The sequence below is a fragment of the Saccoglossus kowalevskii genome, chromosome 7 (assembly GCF_978046115.1).
Source record: "Saccoglossus kowalevskii chromosome 7, keSacKowa6.1, whole genome shotgun sequence".
NCBI lineage: Eukaryota > Metazoa > Hemichordata > Enteropneusta > Harrimaniidae > Saccoglossus > Saccoglossus kowalevskii.
The window spans coordinates 7,360,376-7,383,148 of record NC_140647.1 but is presented as its reverse complement, the minus strand read 5'-3'; the positions used below and the strand labels follow the sequence as shown (position 1 = coordinate 7,383,148).

Sequence of the window (22,773 nt, the reverse complement as noted above, 5' to 3'; positions counted from 1 at the left end):
GCTAGCAGGCAACGCCCTAGGGCGTTGTGTTTTCTGTGCTTGGGGTGCCCTCCGCTTGCCCATGGCAGGACCAACTGGCTAGCGGATTCAATCTGAACCCTCTGATTCATTGCACTCCGAAGCTCCGAGACTGTACCCACCATTCCCTGAACAAAGAGGGTGGAGGGTATCCAGTCTGCGTCACTGAGGTGGGGACGTACCCCGGCTCAGCTTGTCGGCGAAAACACATGCGTCTAAGGCCGCGTCTCGTAGCACAGTAGTGGCCCTGGCCAAGCGAGCCAGGCAACACTAGGGGGTGTCGCACGTAGATGTGCGGTGGCCCACCAGTAAAAATGTCGCCTGGTCTAGGAGGCTGGTGCGTTCTGCCTCCAAGGTCACCAGAGTGCTGGGCACGCATAATAATGTGCTCAAGCAACTCTGCCCTCAGGGCTAGATGGGTCATCCTCAATTGGCAAAGACACCCATGGAACGCGGCTATCCCCCTTTGCCCGGTTTGCCAAATTCATGGTACCGGGGTCTGGGGAAGGAGCCTTGGAATCCAGTTGGGGGTGTTTTGGTCTCATCCCACGCTATGGGGTCTGATCCCGAAATACACCGACCGGGTAGCGTTTGGTCCAGTGGGAAATGTTGCCTAACGTTATCCCCACCCGGGGGCCTTAAGCATTACATCCTCCGCGGCTGACCAACGCTGCCCATCAACACCGTTTGCGTGCTCTGCGCCCCACTCCGCACTCAGACGGACAGGGGAGAGATGTGCCGACGGGGTTGCTTTGGATCCCGACGCCCGTGATCCCACAAGCGTTGAAGCAACCTTAGGTGGTCGCTTTAGGATCAAGGGTGGGGGTATATACATCGTATCACTGGGATCGATGATACTCCGCCTCACCCCAAAAGCGTGGCTCACCGAGTCATATAGATGGAAGACTCTGAGGGAACGCCCGGAGTACCGGCTGTATCCAACGCGAGTGAACTGCATCTCCTCTAACTTAAAATATGTGAGAGGGAGCGTGTTCGACTGTGCGTCTCATGACAGGGTCGGTTCCCTCTGGGGACGCCCGTGGGCCGGTAAGAAAGGAGTCAAAACCCACAGCGGGGACCGGACACAAGAATAAATTCGTTACCGTTGTATCGTTACCGCTGGCTGAAAGTGGGGGTCAACGCGTGCCCTGCCCTGAAAGCCCTGCCCCGAGATCAGAGACTTGGCTGCCAGCACCCCGTTGGCATTCAGTGCCCGCGGATCCAGAGAAGGACCGGTGCAATTAGCCTGAGCCTCGGCCACCCCCCAAAATAGTGGGAGAGCCGTGACTGGGAACGGGGGTTCCCGGGAAGAGACGTGTTTGAATGCAAACATGCTTTCGTGTCTCTTCCTGCTTGCCCACCGAGGGGACACAGTGGAGACAGCTCGCTCCGACTGCGTCTGATCTACCCGGCCTGCCAGGGACGCAATTGCCCCGACAGTCCTTCGACCAAAGCCCTCAACTCGGAGACAAACCCGGTGCCGTGCGAGGAAGGGTCCACAAAGAGACCCGCAACGGGCCCCATAGGAGGAAAGCCTCCAGGGGCACAGCCTCGCTGCAGCCGGTAAAATCGGGTAAACCACCGCCTGAAAAAAACAGACTGTGAGGATGCCCTCCGATCAGCGGAGGAGACCGAGAAAAATATCGGTACCTCCACCGTCGGGCCTCTTACTCGACGTCCTGGTACATGAAGTACCGGTAGCCGAGCGTGAGGACTTTCCACTCATGCAAAACACGCAACTCACTTTAACCGATTTGTTTACTGGACGCGCGACCTTGCTGTGACGCGGTCATGCAGTCTCAGCGATCTTGATGGCTCTGAAAGAAAATCTCAGGCCTCAGAACTCCAGTGAAAAAAACACGCTTTCACGCAAAAACCCCGAAACCCGCACGTAGCTACGACAAAGTATCTCGGATGCGGTTTCTATGCTGGTAAATTCTGAATATAACCACTGCACGGTCGACTCGAAACACGAGGATGCCGGAAAGAAAAACGGCAGCGAGCCCTGGTGCTGTCATTACACCTATATATTGCTAAATACATTAAAAATAAAAGACGACATGCATGAGGGAAACGAATTACAGTTGTAAAAGGTGCCGCCATGAAATCAACATGTGACTACGTAGTGGCACCGGATTTTGATTTCTTTGCTGTGAAAAATACTACACACAAAGAGGAAAACGACACAAGGGTAAAAAAGACAAGGAAAACTTATCCTACCAGCTACCATGTCGGATGCCGAGCAGCGGCAACAACCCAAGCTATAAATCCGGACAGGAAAAAAAAACCAGGCGATCCAGCAGAGCTCGCTAAATTTCATCTCCACTCGAGGCGGAGAGAAATTAAGAGTGATGGACGGCTACCTGTGGCATTGCCAGGTGGCCTCGGTCACGTGGGTTCGTGACGTAAGGGGTAAAAGAATCTTGAGGTCATGGGGCTTCCCCTGACCTGGATTTTATCTCTCCGTCACCGGCAGAATCGCTGATTAATGCCTACAGTTCAAAATAGTCATTTTGACTGACTGGAGTCTATGGTGGGTAATTGAACGTAGTGAATATGGCTCTGAAACAATATTTGTTTCAAAAAATGACTGCCAGTTGGCCATATAGATCCGATCTGAACACGAAAAAATCTCATTTGTTTGATCATGCTCTCCAAATGTTTTTGTGTTAGCTGTTGGTATATTCAACTAGCAGCCTGTCAGCTGAGATAGTTCCGCTGTTATCAATGCACATTTCAATTAAAGAACTGAAGATATCATCAGAAAATGAACAATATGTATAGTATTAAAGCAATCAGACTTGCTGTTTTCAACAAAAATTTGAAATGTAACTTTTTATCTTAAATATTCATTAAAATTAGATAATTGAAGAACAAAATCATCACGAAATGAACAAATCTGAGAGAGGTCTACCTGTAGTACCTATGTAGTATATATAATATCGAAGCAATTAGACTTGTGGTTTTTAACAAGAAGTCGAAAATATCACTTTTTACTAAAAATGACAAAATATTCATGAAAATTAGAGAATTTAAGATATCATCACGAAATGAACAAATCTGAGAGAGGTCTACTAATAGTATCTAGATAAGTAATATCAAAGCAATTGGACTTGCAGTTTTCAACAAGAAGTAGAAAATATCGTTTTTGACCAAAAATTACAAAAATATTCGCTATAAATAAGACAATTGAACATATCCACACGAATAGAATATCAGTGATGTGATCAAACTTTCTAGTTATGGTAATTAAACAAGCTTCTGTGTTCTGGATTTGTTGAAGTTTGAAGAAACTTGTGTGATACTGTAGAGAAGACAGTTTGCATGGACAAAGTGTTCAGTTTAATTCATTCAGTTACTAAAATTTCTAACAGTTTTTTTTTCTGGTAGTTACTCTTTCTATAAAGTGACTAGTTGAACCTGTTTGTGTTCTAACAGAACTAATGACGTTTTCCAGGTGACGTCATTAAAAGCCAATTAGTGAAGTTAGTTAGCTTTTCAAAGCTCCCTGGAGTTACCAGGCCTGAAATCACTGGTTTTATTTTGATCACCTCTCTTATATCATTGAATAATGTTTCCAATGAACAAAGTATGGATCCCAGAAAGACTGCTTGCAACCAAAAACTAACAAGAATTGTAGATTATAGATAGAATTTTTGTTCAAGATGTAATTGTAAAAAAAATGTTGTGAAAATTGAATGTTTCTTTAAATTACATTTATTTAGTCATACAATGTTTTGATGAAATACAAAATGTGTACATAGTTTAATAATAGCACAATTATTTCAAACCAATATATTCAGATATTAAAGACTGGAAACAAGTTAGCAACAACTTTGATACACCATCACGATACATTCAAAGCTGATCATTGGCAAAGTAGAGGTTGTTGCCATTTGATAAAGAGATGGTCACATAGCTTATAACCCCAAACAGTTAGCACATACACTTTGTCATGTCTAGCAAAAAAACTTACCTATTCCATGTGATCTGAACAACTTCATTCTCAATATCCTCAGCTAACCCTTTCTCAAGTGGCTCAGCAATCATTGTTAATTTATTTCTGTTGAAAACAAATCAGATTTATGAGTTTAGGAAAACATAAAAGTTTTAACACAATTTAAAATTCCACAATTGTTGATCAGCATCATGTTTGACAAGAGTCCCATGCAACGTATTCATCAGTTTTTTTACTATAACTGTAGCACTTGAAGTAATTAAATATAGTCATTGATGATAACAGAACGATAAACATCATTAGATTGACGAATGACTCAACAACCCCAGTTTTGTTGGATGATGGAATAGTGTGAACCTACTTTTTGTTTGGCGTTTCAGCAAAACATTTGAGTGATGATGTCTCCACAACAGTTTCACAGAATGACACAACTGGATCAGCAACCTTGATATCTAGTTAGAAGAACAAAACGTGCCAAAAATCAATAATGTTGACAAATTTTTTATTTTTTTTTGTGGCAATAATAATTCTGTTTTTGGCATCATATAGTAAAGTCAACAATTGCATCCACAAAAAAATAAACCTGGTACAAAAGTCAAATTTAATCAAAGAAAACTTAGAAAAGAACTCCCTTGTGATGAGAGACATAGAATTAGAGACATATTAAAAATTAATTAGCCCTCGTATTACATATTTGAACAGTGTTATTTCTAATGTTACTACCCTATATACATTGTATTATACATTTTTGTATCACATTGCAAATCTAAACACAGTGAAGTAAAAGTTTGGTAGATGATGCTGGGTTTCATTAGTCATCAGAATATGGATTCTAAGAACAGCTTAACAATTTTTCTTACCAATTTCAGAATACATTTTTCTTAAATCGTGCATGACACAGTCTAGGTAAAGTTCACCAGTTCCCAGGACAACATGTTCACCAGACTCTTCTACCTAAAGTACAATTAGCCAAACAAATATATTATGAACATGACAAATTTTAAAGGGCAGTGGCTCAAGCAGACTTTTTGGATTTTAATCCAACAATCAAAATGTTTGATTATTGTAAATACTGTAGAACATGTCTTTTTCGCGAATTCAGCGAGATAACTGATTCGCTAATTCAAGACGCCGCTAATGACTATTATAAATTCAAAATGGCCAAGGCTTGGGGATTTGTATACAATAATCCGGAACATAAAAATCTGGGGGGGCTTCCTAATTACACTAATTACAGTTTTTCTTTGTTTTTATGTCTGATGTCCTCTCATCTGATGTTAGCAGTGTGGGATGTCAGAGGTCCTCTCATCTGATGTTAGCAGTGAGTCTGGTGTTAGCAGTGTGGGATGTCAGAGGTCCTCTCTTGTCTGATGTTAGCAGTGTGGGATGTCAGAGGTCCTCTCTTGTCAGATGTTAGCAGTGTGGGATGTCAGAGGTCCTCTCATCTGATGTTAGCAGTGAGTCTGATGTTAGCAGTGTGTGATGTCAGAGGTCCTCTCTTGTCTGATGTTAGCAGTGTGGGATGTCAGAGGTCCTCTCATCTGATGTTAGCAGTGAGTCTGATGTTAGCAGTGTGTGATGTCAGAAGTCTTTTCATCTGATGTTAGCAGTGAGTCTGATGTTAGCAGTGTGTAATGTCAGAGGTCCTCACTTGTCTGATGTTAGCAGTGTGGGATGTCAGAGGTCTTCTCATCTGATGTTAGCAGTGAGTCTGATGTTAGCAGTGTGTAATGTCTGTGATCTTCTCATCTGATATTAGCAGTTTGTAAACTTACCTTAGTAGTTAATAAAGGATAACTTTTATTGACTTTTCTTAATCCATCTAACATTTTGGGTAACTCTGATGGATTGACAGGTTCCACAGCTATCTTGATAACAGAACTTGTATTGAACTTTAATGGTTTGAAAATGTATGCCTAGAGAGTGGATAAATGATGAAAAATAAGTAACCATATTTGCTCTATTAAAAGTACATCTTTAAGACAAGTGCATATAAACCAAAAAGCTTATTTGCATATTGTATAATATTACTTATTTTTACAATAGAAACACCTTATTACCATAGAAATAATGTTATAGCTACTAATAGAGTAAATATGGTACTGGACCTGGATTCTACTCTACTTGTTCTTTTTGAAGTGCAGGGATTTGTCTATGGTCAAACTAAGTAATATTTTAACAATTATCTGTCAATGTAAAAGTACATGGGACTGGCAGAATAATGGTTAATCATCCAACAATAGATGCAATTTTTGGTTCATGTGCATAACCCCTATCCCTCCCAAGCCTGATGATAGAAAGACACAGAAACTGACATTAGGTGAAGGTAAAAATTAAATAGTACTGCTTTGAAATATAATTTTATTTCAAACAGCTACTTTGCTGAGCAGTGATCCTTCTTTAATGGAATGGTAAAAAACGCCAGTATTTCTGAGGTTATGAACGCAAGTGTAAATAACTGTAGCAGTGTTTTTTTCTGCTTTCACTGACAGTCTTGAGAAGCAGTATTGCAATAATTGATATTGAAATAGTGTTGTATATTGCAATTTGGTCATTTTGTTTGCGATGGGAGCAAGTCGCCATCTACTATTAAAACAATAATGAATCCTCCAAATCTCATAATGGACGAGTAGAAGGATCTATAGCAAGATGACGTGCGAGACAAACATATTGCATCTAGACCCTTCATTGAATAGTGGGAGAGGCACTATTGTTGTTATAAATAATCACCATCAGAATTTTGATGGCTTTTTGTTAATATGAATTTACTTGCAAATAGAGGTTTTTATTATCCTGTGATGACATAATAAAAACCATTGATAATGGTGATTTATAATGAATGTCAATGCGAATAACATTGAAAGCAAACAAGTGTAATGTCCATTGTTAGATACAGAATATTTATAGTTGAGTAGTACACACCTCTTCATTTCCCCTGGCTTCAGTAATAGTAGCAGTCTTAACTATAGGTTGATCTATTCCCTCTATGAGAACCCAGTTACCAGCAGGCACTCTATTTACTTCAATTTTATATCTATTACAAAAAGCAGATAAAATAAAGTTACATATTATAGGTGTTCCACGGTCTAATCAGGGATTGCCTTAACCCCATATTTTGTTTCCCGGACTCCAATTATTGATGATGGACCTAGTTGTTCCGGCAAGCTGGAGTCCAATCTCCAATTAAGTTATCCAGAGTCAAATTTCTATTTCTTAAAATTTTGTAAGTGGGACTCGTCTTGCTGAGGCACTAGCGCAAAGTTAGAGTGTTAACATGTACGAGGCCACACAAAATGTTACTCCATAAGTTATGAGCAGCATACAGTACTATAGCATTTGGATGAAAATTGGCTGAATAAGTTTTTGGTTATAGTGCCCTCTAGCAGATTTAAATGTAAAAACTATCAGGATGTGTAGATCACAAATGAAGTTGATGGCAAAACACATGTACAAATACTACTTGGTAGTACTACCATTTAGCAGGATCATCTGAAATAGCAAAACAACATACCTTGCTTCAGATATCCATAGTCTACCAATCTGACATATTCGTGAGTCTTCTTCATCTTCTAGTGTATAGTTTTCACCGAGGACACGTACATCTGAATTAGCATGCAACGTGCCACTCATAATACGTCCAAATGCATGGAAACTTACACCATCTTCTGTACTGTACATTTTTGTTATATGCACCATTAATGGTCCCTAGAGAAATAATAATAATACATGCTGAACAACTTCATTCATTATTCAGATCAAGAAACAAAAAAATACAATGACAGATTTGTAGGTTCCAGCATGAATGAGAGAATGGAACCAAACAGCTTGTGCTACTTTGCTACTTTCAATAAGTATGTCTGCATATATCACTCTCTGTTGAAATACTAACCTCTTGATCACAATCTATCATGGAATCTGCCAGATCAGTATCTAATGGTCCCGTGTAGATTTGGTCTATTTTATTTTTAGCATAACCAACAGGAGATTTGACATGATGAACACACATATCAACAAAGCCTGGAAAAGATTAAGATAAAAGTTATGGAAATTGCAAAATGATCACAAAATCACAAGACAAATGTAAAAGAACTGCTTAGAAATGTTTTACTTGTATTCTTAGAATGTTAATTATGGCAGACAACCTTTTTTATCTTGCTATAATCAAACTATTCTAAGTACCCTTGGCATTCTGTAATAGTCAGTAATACCTTTGATTGACACACATAAAAATTACGCAAAGTAACCTTGGAAACATCATCGATAAATTTATATTCTAGTAATGAGGGGAATTCGTCATCATTTTCTCACCTGTAAAGTCACCAAAGAATTTCTTACAGACTAGTCTCATTAATGGTCGGATATTCATCTTAAGTTCTTCCTTGGTAAGTTTAATACCAAGTTCATCCAGTACACCCGGCAGTGTAGAATCTACATCACCTACAACCTGTAAGTGACATTGACATTTTCAGTACCTTGCACATAATTTGCATGAATGGCAAAATGTCTCATTGTCACCAATGTTGTCATTCCCATAAACTTATTTTGTTGTAGTTACAATAATAATAATATTGGTGTGTTTTCACCTGTATATTATTCATAATATTGGTGTGTTTTCACCTGTATATTATTCATAATATTGGTGTGTTTTCACCTGTATATTATTCATAATATTGGTGAAATTTGATTCTGATTGTTTGTGAACTTTATATGTTGCTCATCATTATGATATCCAAATAAAATTTAGAATGACTCTCAAGATACAGCAAAAAAATTGTTTAAAAAAATTAATTTATCAGTGACTTGATGGCCGAATTCGCTCCGCTGTTTCAGCTGAGCACAGTCCAGCAATAATTGCATGGATATTGTCACATAAACATCAAAAACTTAGATCTTATCACTGATACCCAGTCATCCAGTATAAAATCAAAATATTCATTAAAATTACAAAATGAATTTGAACATATTCAGTCAAAGCATGTTTGAGATATGGCACAAGAACCAGTCGGCCATTTTAAATCTGATCTGAAAGATAAAATATTGTGCATTCGAACCACGACTAATAAGTCTCCCAAACTCTTTGAAATCAATCTGGGGTAGTCTAATTCAACATAAATTATAGGCATTTCAATTGTACGTAAACCATACAACAATTGTATGAGAATCGATCGATGTCTTTTAATGAGAACAGACAATTTCTGTAAAAGATACGACTTCAAAGAAACAGACTAACGGATGGACACCAAATTAATAGTCCCCATTTTTGGACAGTGTCTGAACAGGGACTAAAAACGAATTATTCTGTGTCAATTTAAATGATACATACTGCAGAATTTGCAATGGAGTGAACTCAAACAATAGTTTGTGTTCAGACAGAACAATGGGAGATATAAATACATATCAGATTCTACTTACTTGTGCAAATAGTTTGTATAATGGTTCCAAGATAAATTCTACAAAACTTCTCTGTGCTGAACTGTGAGGTGGTTTCTTGGTAAACTTGCGCCTGAAACCAAGTAACATCTTGTATATAATACAATATAATAAAGACTATTTCTAGGACTGCCACCAATATATAATGTAGATACATCAGTTACTATGGAAACTGCCCAGAATTATTTTAACACTTCCAAATTTTTGATAAAAATTAAACAATAAAATAAAATAATTCTTTTTTATACCATACAAGAGAGGGATATGAAACTGCTGGCAAACAATAAATGTAAGTCATGAATGTATGAGCCATCTTTGCATAAATTATATATGTATATACATGGTACATGTCCTATGCAAACATAAATAAATACAGTTTTTGTCTACATGTTGTTTTTATTGTTCCGTCTTGCAAAGTTTGTGTCCAGTTGTAACAAGTTTATTAACAACTACGGTACCTGTAATCCAATTTTCACCACATTTTTTCACATGTCTGTTTATTATGTGGTCTGATTTTATTCCCTTTCCAATGTAAACTATTGCCAATGTTAATTGAATTGCAAATTTGTTTCCAGTTTTACAGTGCTTATCCCATTTTTACTGATTTTACAAGTTTGCACAATATACATATACTTTGCCTAATAACAAAGATAACAAGTCATTGTCAATGACACGTCCCCGTTCCGTTCATATTTGAGTGACATATACATTCAAAGCAGATCATGACTGAAATGCACCTGCATATGTACAACACATTGTACTAAATCTGAACAAAATCCATCCATGCATGACTGAGATCTGGTTCCGGAATTGTGAAAATACGTGATTTTAATGCATTTTCGGTCTTAAAATGGCCATCATTCAGCTATTGTTAAGCGGATCATGAAACAAATGCACATATCTATTTGTGACATGATGCACCATGTGTGTGTGAAGTTTGAACTTGATCAATCCAGACATGTCTCGGATACGGATCCAGAACTGAATTCTTTAAAACAAAATGGCCGCCAGTCGGCCATTTCGAACTTGATCTGAAAAAAAAAATGACGTGCATCAAGGTCCTATTATGTTTAATGTATGTACCAAATTTGAATGAAATCCGTCCATGCATAACTGAGATCTGGGTCCGGAATGGTGAAAATGTGCGATTTCAATGCATTTTCGGCCTTAAAGCGGCCGCCATTTGGCTATCGTTAATGGGATCATGAAACAAATGCACATACATATTTGTGACATGATGTACCTTGTGTGTGTGAAGTTTGAACTTGATCAATCCAGACATGTCTTGGATACGGATCCAGAACTGAATTCTTTAAAACAAAATGGCCGCCAGTCGGCCATTTCGAACTTGATCCGAACAAAAAAATGACGTGCATCAAGGTCCTATTATGTTTAATGTATGTACCAAATTTGAACGAAATCCGTCCATGCATAACTGAGATCCGGGTCCGGAATGGTGAAAATGTGCCATTTTGATGCATTTTCGGCCTTAAAATGGTCGCTATTCGGCTATCGTTAATCGGATCATGAAAAAAATGCATGTGCATATGTCCCATATAATGTGTGATGTATGAGTGAAGTTTGAACATAATCGGTCCATGCATGTTCGAGATACAGGTGATCACGGACGCACGGACGCACGCACACAGGGCAAAACATAAGTCCCCGTTTTCGGACTCCGTCCGAACGGGGACTAATAATCCCTCCCTTGTAAGGTCTTTACTTGTACATAATGCACATTACAAATAGCCAAATGACTCAGTAATGATACCAAAGTTTATTACATCAAACCATGATGACCAATTGATTCAACATGTGATATGTAAATATCTAAAGAATTTCAAAATACCAGACAATATGTTTGCTGGATAATTAATACTGGAGAGTTTCAATAACCCTAAACCTAACCCTTCCAATAAATACAATAACACTGAATTCCTATACAGTTCAGAGTCTTTTGATGACAACAGCCACAGGAAAAATATATAAGCCGATTTACTTACGTTTTTGAATGAAAATATATATCACCCCATAATCTCTTTGAAAATTCCAGATAATTGACGCCACCATAGGTGTTCTCGTAGAGCTTTGCAAATGACGCCAGTGTAAAACAAAATGCATACTGTGAACTGGCAAAGCAGACGTTACCCAGTAATGGTGACACTTGGTACTCGTTGTCAGTTTCGGAGTATGTACTGAAACAAACAAACAAACAAAATTTGATCAAAAAATTGTAAAACATTCTGGCAATTCACTTATTTACATGCATTACATGGATATCACAGACTTGACGATTAGATAGAAATCAGCAATCAGAGTAAAATTTGCTAATCACTAGATGTGGAATTATTAAAAAGCTCTGAGCATCATTTACGTTACTGCAGAGGACCACTGATGAAAATAAAAGGCATTTTGAAATTAATGGGAAATCAGTTGTATTTGTTAGCACAATTTCTATTATAGTGATACAGTGTTAATATCACAGAGCCTTGTCAGATTCAGGTAGTTATAGTGATACCAAAGTTGTTCTAATAGAAGTGCATGTTTTGTAAATACTAGTGGTCTGTTAACAGGTTAGCATAAATGGATCGTTGAGTTCAGTGAACCAGATTAGCTCTATTAATAGCATGTTCTGTGGTCATATTTTAATTATCCGGTATACAATAAATGCAACTGCTTCTATTATACACTACCAGGTATATCTACTATATCCCTGGTTACGAAGAGTTCTCTCTCACCTTAACAAAGCATTCACTTCATCCACAATATGTCTTAATTTATAATATGCATCAGTGGGTGGTAACTTCAATTCTAACATCAGTCTATCTATTTTATTAATACATATACACACAGCTATGCCTTCTTGCACGGCATGTTTTATGAGGCGTTCTGTGTTAAGCATTACTCCTTCTGCAGCATCCACAAAGATGATGGCACCATCCGAAAGTCGAAATGCAGCGGTTGCTTCATCAGAGAAATTCACATGACCTAAATGAAAGGGTGAGAAAAGTTAATCCTAAATGACACAACAGATTTTCCTGTTAGTATTTTGTCCATTTCATGTCAAATGTATGGTACATAAATTCCATTTACAAACACATCTTACAAATAAAATGCACGTTTATTTTGTGAAAGTTGACAAAAGTTGACTCGGAGTTCAAAGGACGAAAGAAACAAATTACCTGGAGTGTCGAAAACATTCATCAGATAAGATTTTTCACGAGTGTCTTGAAGTACTAAAGTAACTGGAGTAGCTTTTATACTCACACCTCTCTACATAACAAGAAAAGTGAAAATATTCTTATTAATATCTGTTTTTACTTTGACAAAAGAAAAGATTTAGTCAACAGCCGTCAGAAATGGTTGCGAGTAAAGTCATGATATATACAATGTTACAATATTAATATTATATTTTGTGTGTGCCTACTTGTAATTAACATGTAAGTACATTATCAATGCTAGTATTAAAAGTATTACGAGATAATATCAATATTTTGTGAATGGTACTTACCTCAACTTCTGTGAAGAGGGTATCACAGTATCTCAACTATAATTTAAATATAAAAAATATAAATCAAGTTTGGCATCAAGCATACTTGCCAATTGTAAAAGTCTCAAACACTTTTATAAATTCACTTATTTGGTAAAACAGTTAACATATAGTGGAACGCAGACACTGTTAGGAAATATATATGGATTCACAATACAATTAAAACTAGGGCATCTGCTAAGGTTTCAATTAAAGGGGGGGAGTCGTCACCTGCGCATGCGTCAGATGGCCATAGTGTGTCATTGTTTACAAACAAGCGTCTACCCATGAGCCTTTGCATTTGTAGCGTGTGTTGTAATCAACGCTTGGGACTTAATTCCCACGCATGCGCAGGTGACAACCCTGCCGGTTTAAAGAAAAAAATAAATATCATGTCTTTTGAAAATGAACAATCTTGATTATGTAAATATTTATGTATACCCAAAGAGTTTAAAATTATTCTATTGATGTCATGAAAAGAATAAATGATTAATCTGTGTAGATGAGTACTCACTCTTTTGTCTTCCTTAGTACGCAACTCTGGATGTGTTTGTTCCAATAGACAATCAACAAATGCAGTCTGAAATATACACAACATCATCATATTGGGTTTGAGCCATATGGCAAGACTTTTGAAAGTATGCTCTTATACCTCAGATATTCTAATTTAGGTGTCATTTTTGAAACATTTAAATTATTTCTGTCCATTTTCCATCTTTGGTAGACACTGAAGCCTATTCAGAAACATGTACAGTGTTTATTGAGACTAGCATGAATCAGTGAACTGCATTTTTAGAATGTCCTGGTCTCAGAATAAAAGCAGGGCTTCAATTATGGAGTTGTAGTCCATTTTCATAGCATATAAGAATTATACAGCGAATATCTGTATTTTTGGAAGGCCATTTTTCCATCAAAATCACTGCCAGAAAGTCACACAGAAATTACTAGAGAATTTTTGTTTTGTTTTGTAGACCTCTTACATTGAGACTAATACTATAATACATGTATTAGGTGATGCATGTTTTTTTTTCATTAACAATTTATGAACTGTTTTTCGTTAACAACAAAATTAACTATCATGAAGAAATATTTTGTTTATGAACTGTAAAATTTCAATTGCTCAGACACCTATTTGGGAGCAAATGATGGCCAGACACTCCCGCCTGACACCAAATGTCTGACACCTAAATTGGGATACACATATGGTACAACTTTTTTTTCTATATGTGTTGTTCAAATCAAGTGTATACTCACTTTACCATGGTGTAAGTGACCAGCAAGTGTAACATTACGAATCAACTCTGCATTGTCCATCAGGTCTGCTAAATATCTATATGGAGAAAACAATGTATCCAAGATTGTGATTATTTATGAGTATAGCATACAATCTGATTAAAATCTGATGTAGTGTACGGGCTTAAATTATTTTGGCTATAAATTTATTTTAATTTTTTTTTTTTTACTTTTGTTATTAACGCCTTTTTTTTTTTAGTATTTTACTTTGATTTTGATTTTGTGATATTTTTTTTAATTCCGCCCTACATACATCTGATCCGACGTCTATGTAAGTCCCGTTCAAATCTCGCGTAAGTAACAGCCAATCACAGCCAATCACGCCCCCCCTTTATACAGGCTATCGGTTGCTTACTTTTCAGTGTAGCGACATTAATAACAAAAGTAATAAAAAATAAAATTAAAATAAGTTTATAACCAAAATAATTAAAGCCCGTACACTACATCAGATTTTAATCAGATTGTATAGCATATAGAATTTGCTTTAATTAAAGCATTTATTTATACTGAAAATAAAAATACAAGTATTACCGATTACACCAATTACAGAGTTGTAGAATTATTCAATAGACACCACTTAAGGTAGCGAGAAGGGTTTTGTGACGTTTTTAAATAAAACATTCTCTGTCTGTTGTCTCGTTCAGAACAGTAATTTAGGTTATATATATCAAAAGACTAAGTATAGAGGTACAAGTTCGCACAAACTGGACAGTCATTGTTTACATAATTACCACGTGACATCAAAAATGGCGAACCTTGTAAAAATGACTAAGTACGCGATTGCGAGAGCACACTGCGGAATTTCCTGGTGAAATTTACGTCATGCATTGTCCGTAATCAAGCCCATTGAAATGCGTCTCCGATAATCAAAAGAGCTATTATTCCGATTTCTATGCAGGTTTGTTTTTTTGTCCTTAAATTATTTCATACTTGGCACCTTTAACAGACTATTATTCTGTGACAAAGCATTTTCTTTAAAAACCCAGACATATTTCGCACCATCATTATCTTTTGAACGATAACTGCGAGTTTGAATGTCCTAGTCCGAACGCACTTGATTTGGCGGCGGTCCCAATGAGTCGTACTCGATCAAAACTTCAACTCGAGAAAAACGCGAAAAACAGTTTTGGTTAATAAAACACTGTAGATTTGCTGCATTATTATAAATATACACTAAAAATGGCCAAACATATTAACCACTGATATCATAGAACTCATAAAGAGTGTCAGATAATGAATAATTTCAAGCTCGAGCGTGAAAAATGAAGAAAACTGCTGGCATTTGAGTCCGTACTCAGGAACGTTCGGGTTTTCCATTGTTATGCAAACGAACAACGAAGGATAATCCTCTGACAAACATTACTGTCCCACTGTACACGCTGACAGTTTACAAACAAGCTAATCCTTCAAGTGTCTCTGATAAGACATCTAATAAAACGGTTTTCATGGTGAAACAAAATGGCCGTTGTTTGAAAAAAATTGCTGTGTCAGAGTGCGACACTGAGTGGCAGATTTTTCTTTGCCTCGTCTGTCAACGCTTTCTTTCTTTTCTTCGCCATTGCGTTAGAAACAAAATGTATTAGTAAAATAGAATATTGACTTGGAAAATAAAACGATTTAAAAGAAAGTTGTGCAAAGTTACAGTACTCCTTTCGCACAACCTCCCGCCCGCTTCCGCTTTCCAATCACCTTTTTCTCTCGCTTTTGCGACCGCTTGTTGAATTCGACCGGACAATTTCCGCTTTATTTTCGACCGCGCAAACCCTGAAATATCACCGCCCACCTGCTCGCTCGCGCGCATTTAAAATTCGGACTAACAGAATAATTTCCGAGGTTCACATTGTCTTATAATTGTCTTTCTGTTTTTATAGATGTTGAACAGCTGACAAAAGTTCAAATACTTTTTGTTTTAACTATCTATAATTATATGCACGCAACCTGACCCTTTGACCTCGATTTGGCCTGGACTGAATATTTTATTTTAAACAATATTCTGACGTGAAATACAAAATGTATTTCAACACAAGTACGACATGGTTGTCTGAGGTTTCTTTCCTGATTGTTGAGTCTTCGCAATGTGTTTTGTATAACTATTGTTGTTTCCCCCCGATGCTGAAGGACCGTAAATCTAAATGGCAGTTACATGCATGGGCGAGTGAAAGAAAATATTTCTAAGCCTAAAATAAAACCTAATATTACACCTCTTTGTGTATTTGTTAATTTTACATATGTTTGTCATGACAGTATGTTTGTAAATATCTAGAAAAATCTCGTCTTTCGTTGATAATTTCGATTGTTTGTTTGGAATGTCGATCCCCGTTGGTTTCTCCATACTCAGGCTGAGTTTAGGAAGAGCGTCGATCAACACCGTGACAATCAGCCGAGAGAAGACAAACATTGACCGTAATTCATGGGGATCATGTCCGTAATTTGTGGGCTGAAACCCCAAATAATTAAACAAGTATTATTATTTTAATATATATTTTATTTTACATCGCAAAACTAAACCATGCAAAAACAGAGCTAGAGTTGTTCGCGGTGAAACAACCGCATTGAAGACAATGCAACTTCAACTAGCCATTTCTTACCTTGAAATAAAAAAAATAAAAATTCGAAGAGCATCGGGGAAAATATTAATAATCATCCTTATCAATCGCTTGCTTTATTTTATTCGAATCTATGAAATTCACGATTTTTTTTTACATTTGTTGGCAACTTCCGCGCTAAAAAAGTTATGGCTATAACTAAATTTGACACGTTTTTCTTTTAAGCCCAATAAATTATTCATACATGTCAAGCTCTGTTCGATTCTTTCAGGGCATATGGCCGTTTTTAGTCGAAAATATTTGTTGTGGGAACACTTTTATGGTACGTATACGGTATAGACCGAACTCGTTCAATGATCGTGACTTAATTTTAAAAATTCAATGTCAAATTTTACCAGACGTGGACCGATGTGGATTCGGTGTCGTTATTTTTGGAATTAATCACTAACATTTCCTCGTTTCTCTGCTCTCTCAAAAGGAGTTACCTAGGCTTTTTTCACGTAACTGTCTCATTAAAAAAAAAATATTACATCTAGAACAAGCACTCAAAACACGTAACAAGAGGTCCCAGTTCAGTTGCTTTCACGATACAGGTGTAATACAACTATTAGATTTGAAGTGTCGTTCAGAATGTAATAATAGTTAATACTAGTTGTATGTTCACACTTTACTATCAAAACCACCATTTCGACCACCTATGTGCCAGTGATCAGTGTTTGGGCGAGCGGTCAATGTTTTCAATGAGCGAGCGAGCGAGCGAAAACAAAACGCGATTAAAATGCGGTCGGTTTCCGGTCGGACAAGACCGCGTGGTCGGAAATTAAGCGATAAGCGGTCGATGTAAAAGCGGAAGGTTGGGCGAAATGAGTACTGTATGACTATGTTTCTCCGACGAAGTCTCGACTGACAATGATGCTGACAATGGACGTTAGATAAACACGCATTGTTTGCGACAAGAAGCTTATCACCCGTTATATCAGAATCGTCAACAACAGAGTATACAGATAAGATGTTATCAATTAAACCCTTTCAAAGATAAACACTATGCAAATATCCACGAAAAGCCAGTTGCAGTCTTTTCTGCTAGTGTTTTAAAACACTAATTTGAGCAACGTTATTTCGCAATTTCGATCTTTTGTAAACCTGGGGTGATGTATTAAGGTCTAAAGTAACCGTTTTATCAATTTGTGAAAAATCAAGAAAAAAGTGAAAATTTCCCTTCTCGCTACCTTAAGGTAGAGATGCAGTTTATTTGTGAATTTTAATCAAAAATAGTTTTTTTCGTTTTTTATATAGATTTTTATCTAAAGAACATTCTGTGAAAATTTGACCAATGAATTCTTATTGGAACACCGTTAAAATTGCTGTTTATTTTCTGGTTAAAAATAAAAAAAACACTCACACGTGGCAATGTTTATGTCCAATTGCCTAATTTGCATGAGTAACCAAATAACAGGACCTTTGATTGACAATATGCAAATCGAAATTGTACGGGTCATAGTTCATTCAATTCACGCGCATGTGCAATTATTCTCAAATCAGTTCTCGCTCGCTAGCAAATCAAACATTATATTTCCTCAGCGTTTTTTCCTAATTTTTATCAATACATTATGCGTGGTGTGAAAAGAAAGAGAGGTAGAAAGAAGATTCAGATGATTTGTATGTCGGAAGAGGCAAAAGCTACACTGAAGGCATCAGCCCACCGAACGAAAAACAAAATCGATGTGAGCGTCCAAACATGGCTTTCCCTGAAGGCATGAATCCGAGTTTCTGATTGACTGAGAGATTTTATTTTTAAATAATTGTTCTCAAAAAATAAACTGAGCATGTGAAGAATAATTTAACATTGTTTACAGTGATAACTGCTCATTGTCGAAACGAAGCTTACCCCATTCACGCTAGTCACAATAAACATCATACTCTTGAATAGGCGTCAATGACTACGGTAAAACTTAGACTCTATTTTAGGCATCAGAAATGATTGAAATGTCCGAAAATGACGCCAAAATACACCTTAAAAGTCCCATTTTATTTATTTTTCTAAATCTCATCCCGACTTTACGGCAGAATCTGGTCCCTCAAATAAGGGACACGTGAGCTTTGATTCTAACCGGATATATTGCACTGGGTCGGGGAGATACAAACTTTTGTGTATCTTTTGTCCAATGGGTACCTGTACTTCGATCATTCGCAAGTTTTGCTAGGTGGTGCGAGACAGCTTTGTTTGCAACCGGACGAACTCCGTTTAGTTTAATTCAATGAAGCAAACAACTGACAATGCTAAAATAAATTGCAGAGGTACGCTAAAATTAATTGAAAACAACCAAATAATTTCAATGAAAAATAAATCACAGAGAGAGGTAACTTGATACATTACGGTAACGACTCTTTTGACGCGCTGACCGCTTCTCCGCGTCTGATGTTTTGTTTTCCTTGTCATAATACTGATTGATGAAGTTGTTTTGATTTTTGAGTTTTTTAGCTTGCAACTCGGCCACGACCTTTGCTTTTTTCCGTGAAAAATGGGTAAGTTTACGTCAATTTGACGGACATTCCATTTTTGTTAAACTAACAAAGCACACTGTTTCACACTCCTATTTTTTTCATTTGCCGATTTCTATTCAGAAAAATTCGACCGCTCGAAAATGCACCTTAATTTTGCACTCTTAAAACATGTCAGATTTCCAACACTAATAATTTAAAACCGGTCGAAATTTTAAAACTTTTACGTTAGGAGCTGGAGCTCTCTTCTTGCAGGCGACCGTCGCCGGTAGTACAACAGCATGTTTTGTACGTACATCCGTGCGCTGATTGTCTGCGACTGTCTTAGAAAATCCCTGAATAAGGCGTTGCCAAAATCGGAAAAAATAAAAAAGTGCCTCCTTAAAAAACGAACAGAATTCAAATATTTCTTTTAACAAATATGTTGCACTGGGAAAAATGGGATTGGAAACGATGAACAAAACTTCTGTGCCTCGTGTTTCGATTCTAGGATTACGCGATTATTCATTATAGTGCGTTCGCTTCCTGGAGTTGGTTCTCAATACTACATAAAAATCATCAAGGATAAATAATTTAATATCCCACTTTGTACTCTTCACGGTAAACCATAGGCTCTGAAATACTCGTAGATTTTTTATTGAAAATACATCGAAGAGAAGCCATGATGTTTTGATCGTGATAAAAGGTCACCTTCCTAGGACCGCCCCCTGTTTAATAATTCATGAGATTACGTCATATTTACTGGGCATTACCACGTGTTTTTACCGACCTCATCAAAACACTGGTATGAATGACGTGTTTCTGATTTATAAATTCAAGAGCAGTTGTTCTGGTCCAACGATTTTACATAACATGTCTATGTCTATAGGTTAACTTTCAATTTCAATAGTCTAGAAAGTATGACAAAGTATGACAAAGCAGTAATTCCCGGTTTAACGCGCAAATATGCAAATTAGCCTTTTCCCCGTCTTCTATTTTTGGTGAATTCTTGGGTTTTAAATTAAAATAGCTGATAGACGCTTTGGCCATTTGCCTCGAAATTTTCATACATTATTGACAAGGTGTTCCCCCTTCAAAATGCGTCCGGACAGTTTATTACGGCGAGTGGAACAAAAATAACAAGTCCGCAATTAACATGGATATATAAATTATGCAAAAATAGAAAAGAGTGAACTTTGAGGTCATGCTGTGCGACTTTGAAAGCCGTTAGAGAGATGAGTGGACGCATTTGAATTAGTAGTATACCAAGGTATCCAGTGATGTAATTTTACCCACAAACGGACTTGAAGTTTTTAAGCTAATTTTTTTTAAACCACTTTTGTCCAAAAAAGCATATTTTTGACCCAAAATCAAAAACGCATTCTGGATATTTAAAATAAAAACAAGTTTTACAAAGTTTGTATAATAAGCTTTCAGAAAATATATGACATGTTGGATATATAATACCATCTTCATTGTCTAATTACTCAATTAAAAAGCAAGCCAAATAAACTGCATCTCTACCTTAAACAAGTTGGTCAATGTGTGTAAATGTATACACTGGATAGACCTGTGCTCTTTGAATGATTTCTATTTCCAAATATTTGCCTTGTAACTCAAGCATTGGGGAGACACATGTACAAAACAAGCAGTCTCTCTCGGCTGAGACACATGTACAAAACAAGCAGTTTCTCGGTTGAGACACATGTACATGTAGCTCTGCTGTTAGCAATGCATTGCATATTTCAATTAGAGAATTAAAGATATCATCACAAAATGAACAAATCTGAGATCAGCCCACCTGAGGTACCTACATGTATATGTATAATATTACATGTATCAAAGCAATTGAGCTAGCAATTTTTAACAAGCAGTCAAAAATATTACTTTTTACCTAAAATGACAACAATAATCACCAAAATTAAAGATCATCAGGAAGTGAAGAAATCTAGAAGAGATCTACTCAAGATACATACATTGTGTATACAGCAAGTGTCAAAGTAGTCAGACTTGTAGTTTCCAAGAAGAAGTTGAAAAGTTAATGAGGGTGCCATTGGGCATTCACTCACACATGTATGAGCTCGACAAAGTTGACTAGAGCTAAACAGAAAGAGGAACAATGCTTCTAAAATACCATTTAGTTTTCGAGTAGTTACTGTCATCAGATTAGATGTAATCTCACTGTAGAACCCAAACATGACAAGAGAAATCATGTTGGAGTAGGGAAATATGAGATCATTATGTAGCACATATTAATCTGTAGAGTCTAATGAATACAGAATCCACATCAGAATTGTGCCAACTAGTTAGCAGTACTACAACACAACTTGTGTGAACTAAATTATTTTATCTTTGTTGTTACAAATGTAGAATCAGGTTTTGCAAAAAGTTGTAAAGATTCAGTATTTGCATATAAAAGGAAGCCAAGGTGAGGCTCATTGATGTCCTCACTATTGAATACTAGGATAATTATATTCTCCATATCTAACAGGTGTCACACAAATTACTATACTGATCATCTCGAGTCTGATGACTTTGCAGGCACTGTACAGTAGATGACAGCTGCTGACTGTGGTCAAACTTGACTTTCAATGAAGGGAAATGAACAAGCTTTCTAATACATAACTGACTAGCTAGCTCTGCAGTATGTTGCAAAATATAGCAGTCTTTTCCTGCCATAAATATCACAGTTTTCAGCAGATCAAGACAGACTTCTATTACAGGGTTGCATGGTACATCCCTACTCCTGGATTCTGGGCTGTTAAATGACAGTTTGGGTTTAAAAAAAAAATGGGACGTTTATCGGCAGTCTCGCTGAAATCAATTATAACAAACCTGAATTCGACACTAATATTTCACTTCCGCATTGAATACCAGAAAGTTTTCAGGAATTTTCAAAGAATTGCGTCAGTACAACACAGCTTTCTGATTGGTTAATAACAAACTTGACCCATGAGGTCAAAGGACGCTGTTGCAGGAAAACATCATCATCATCATCAAGAGTTTGTAAATGATAATTCATCAATGAAGATAATGATGAAGATTTTGACTTCAACTGTGTTCCAACAGACTATATTTAACCTTGTAAATTCGGATGGTACGTGATTAATATTGTAATAAAATGTGTATATTTTTTGGGACCATTTCTGTTTCTTAATTGTAAAAGTCAATGATGACGCAACTAAATTCATAATTTTCTGAGTTGAGGACATTGAGCGCTAACATGGTCGATTGTGGTATTTACCTCTGTAAACCATGTTTCTTGCAGTACCAAGCAGAAGTTAATGGTATTATGGATCAATAAATGGCCATTTACATTGCCAAACTACATTTAAATGTAGGCCTGCTTGTAGGCCTGAACAAAACAACCGTTTTACTGGCAATAAAAAATTAACAGCAAAATCAAAAACTGCATCTATGGCCATCTCTGTAATGGAGTAAGAGGATTAACTGCCACCACCACTACCAGTGCCACCACCACCACTACCAGCACCACTATCAGCACCACCTCCACTCAG

The 22,773-nt window shown here is 37.0% G+C and overlaps 1 protein-coding gene across 1 annotated transcript in view; it reads right to left on the bottom strand.

Moving 5' to 3' along the window:
- Nucleotides 1-22,773, bottom strand: part of LOC100378261 (116 kDa U5 small nuclear ribonucleoprotein component-like) — a 42,471-nt gene that overhangs the window by 14,820 nt on the left and 4,878 nt on the right. Inside the window, exons 3-17 of the mRNA XM_002732897.4 lie at nucleotides 14,190-14,265; nucleotides 13,450-13,515; nucleotides 12,918-12,953; nucleotides 12,589-12,679; nucleotides 12,145-12,394; nucleotides 11,410-11,601; nucleotides 9,389-9,479; nucleotides 8,285-8,420; nucleotides 7,866-7,993; nucleotides 7,488-7,681; nucleotides 6,899-7,010; nucleotides 5,752-5,892; nucleotides 4,837-4,930; nucleotides 4,338-4,428; nucleotides 3,995-4,081 (exon numbers count right to left, since the gene is read on the bottom strand). Of these exons, the coding sequence (XP_002732943.1) occupies nucleotides 3,995-4,081; nucleotides 4,338-4,428; nucleotides 4,837-4,930; nucleotides 5,752-5,892; nucleotides 6,899-7,010; nucleotides 7,488-7,681; nucleotides 7,866-7,993; nucleotides 8,285-8,420; nucleotides 9,389-9,479; nucleotides 11,410-11,601; nucleotides 12,145-12,394; nucleotides 12,589-12,679; nucleotides 12,918-12,953; nucleotides 13,450-13,515; nucleotides 14,190-14,265 (1,785 nt within the window). The remainder of the gene's footprint in view (nucleotides 1-3,994; nucleotides 4,082-4,337; nucleotides 4,429-4,836; nucleotides 4,931-5,751; nucleotides 5,893-6,898; nucleotides 7,011-7,487; nucleotides 7,682-7,865; nucleotides 7,994-8,284; nucleotides 8,421-9,388; nucleotides 9,480-11,409; nucleotides 11,602-12,144; nucleotides 12,395-12,588; nucleotides 12,680-12,917; nucleotides 12,954-13,449; nucleotides 13,516-14,189; nucleotides 14,266-22,773) is intronic.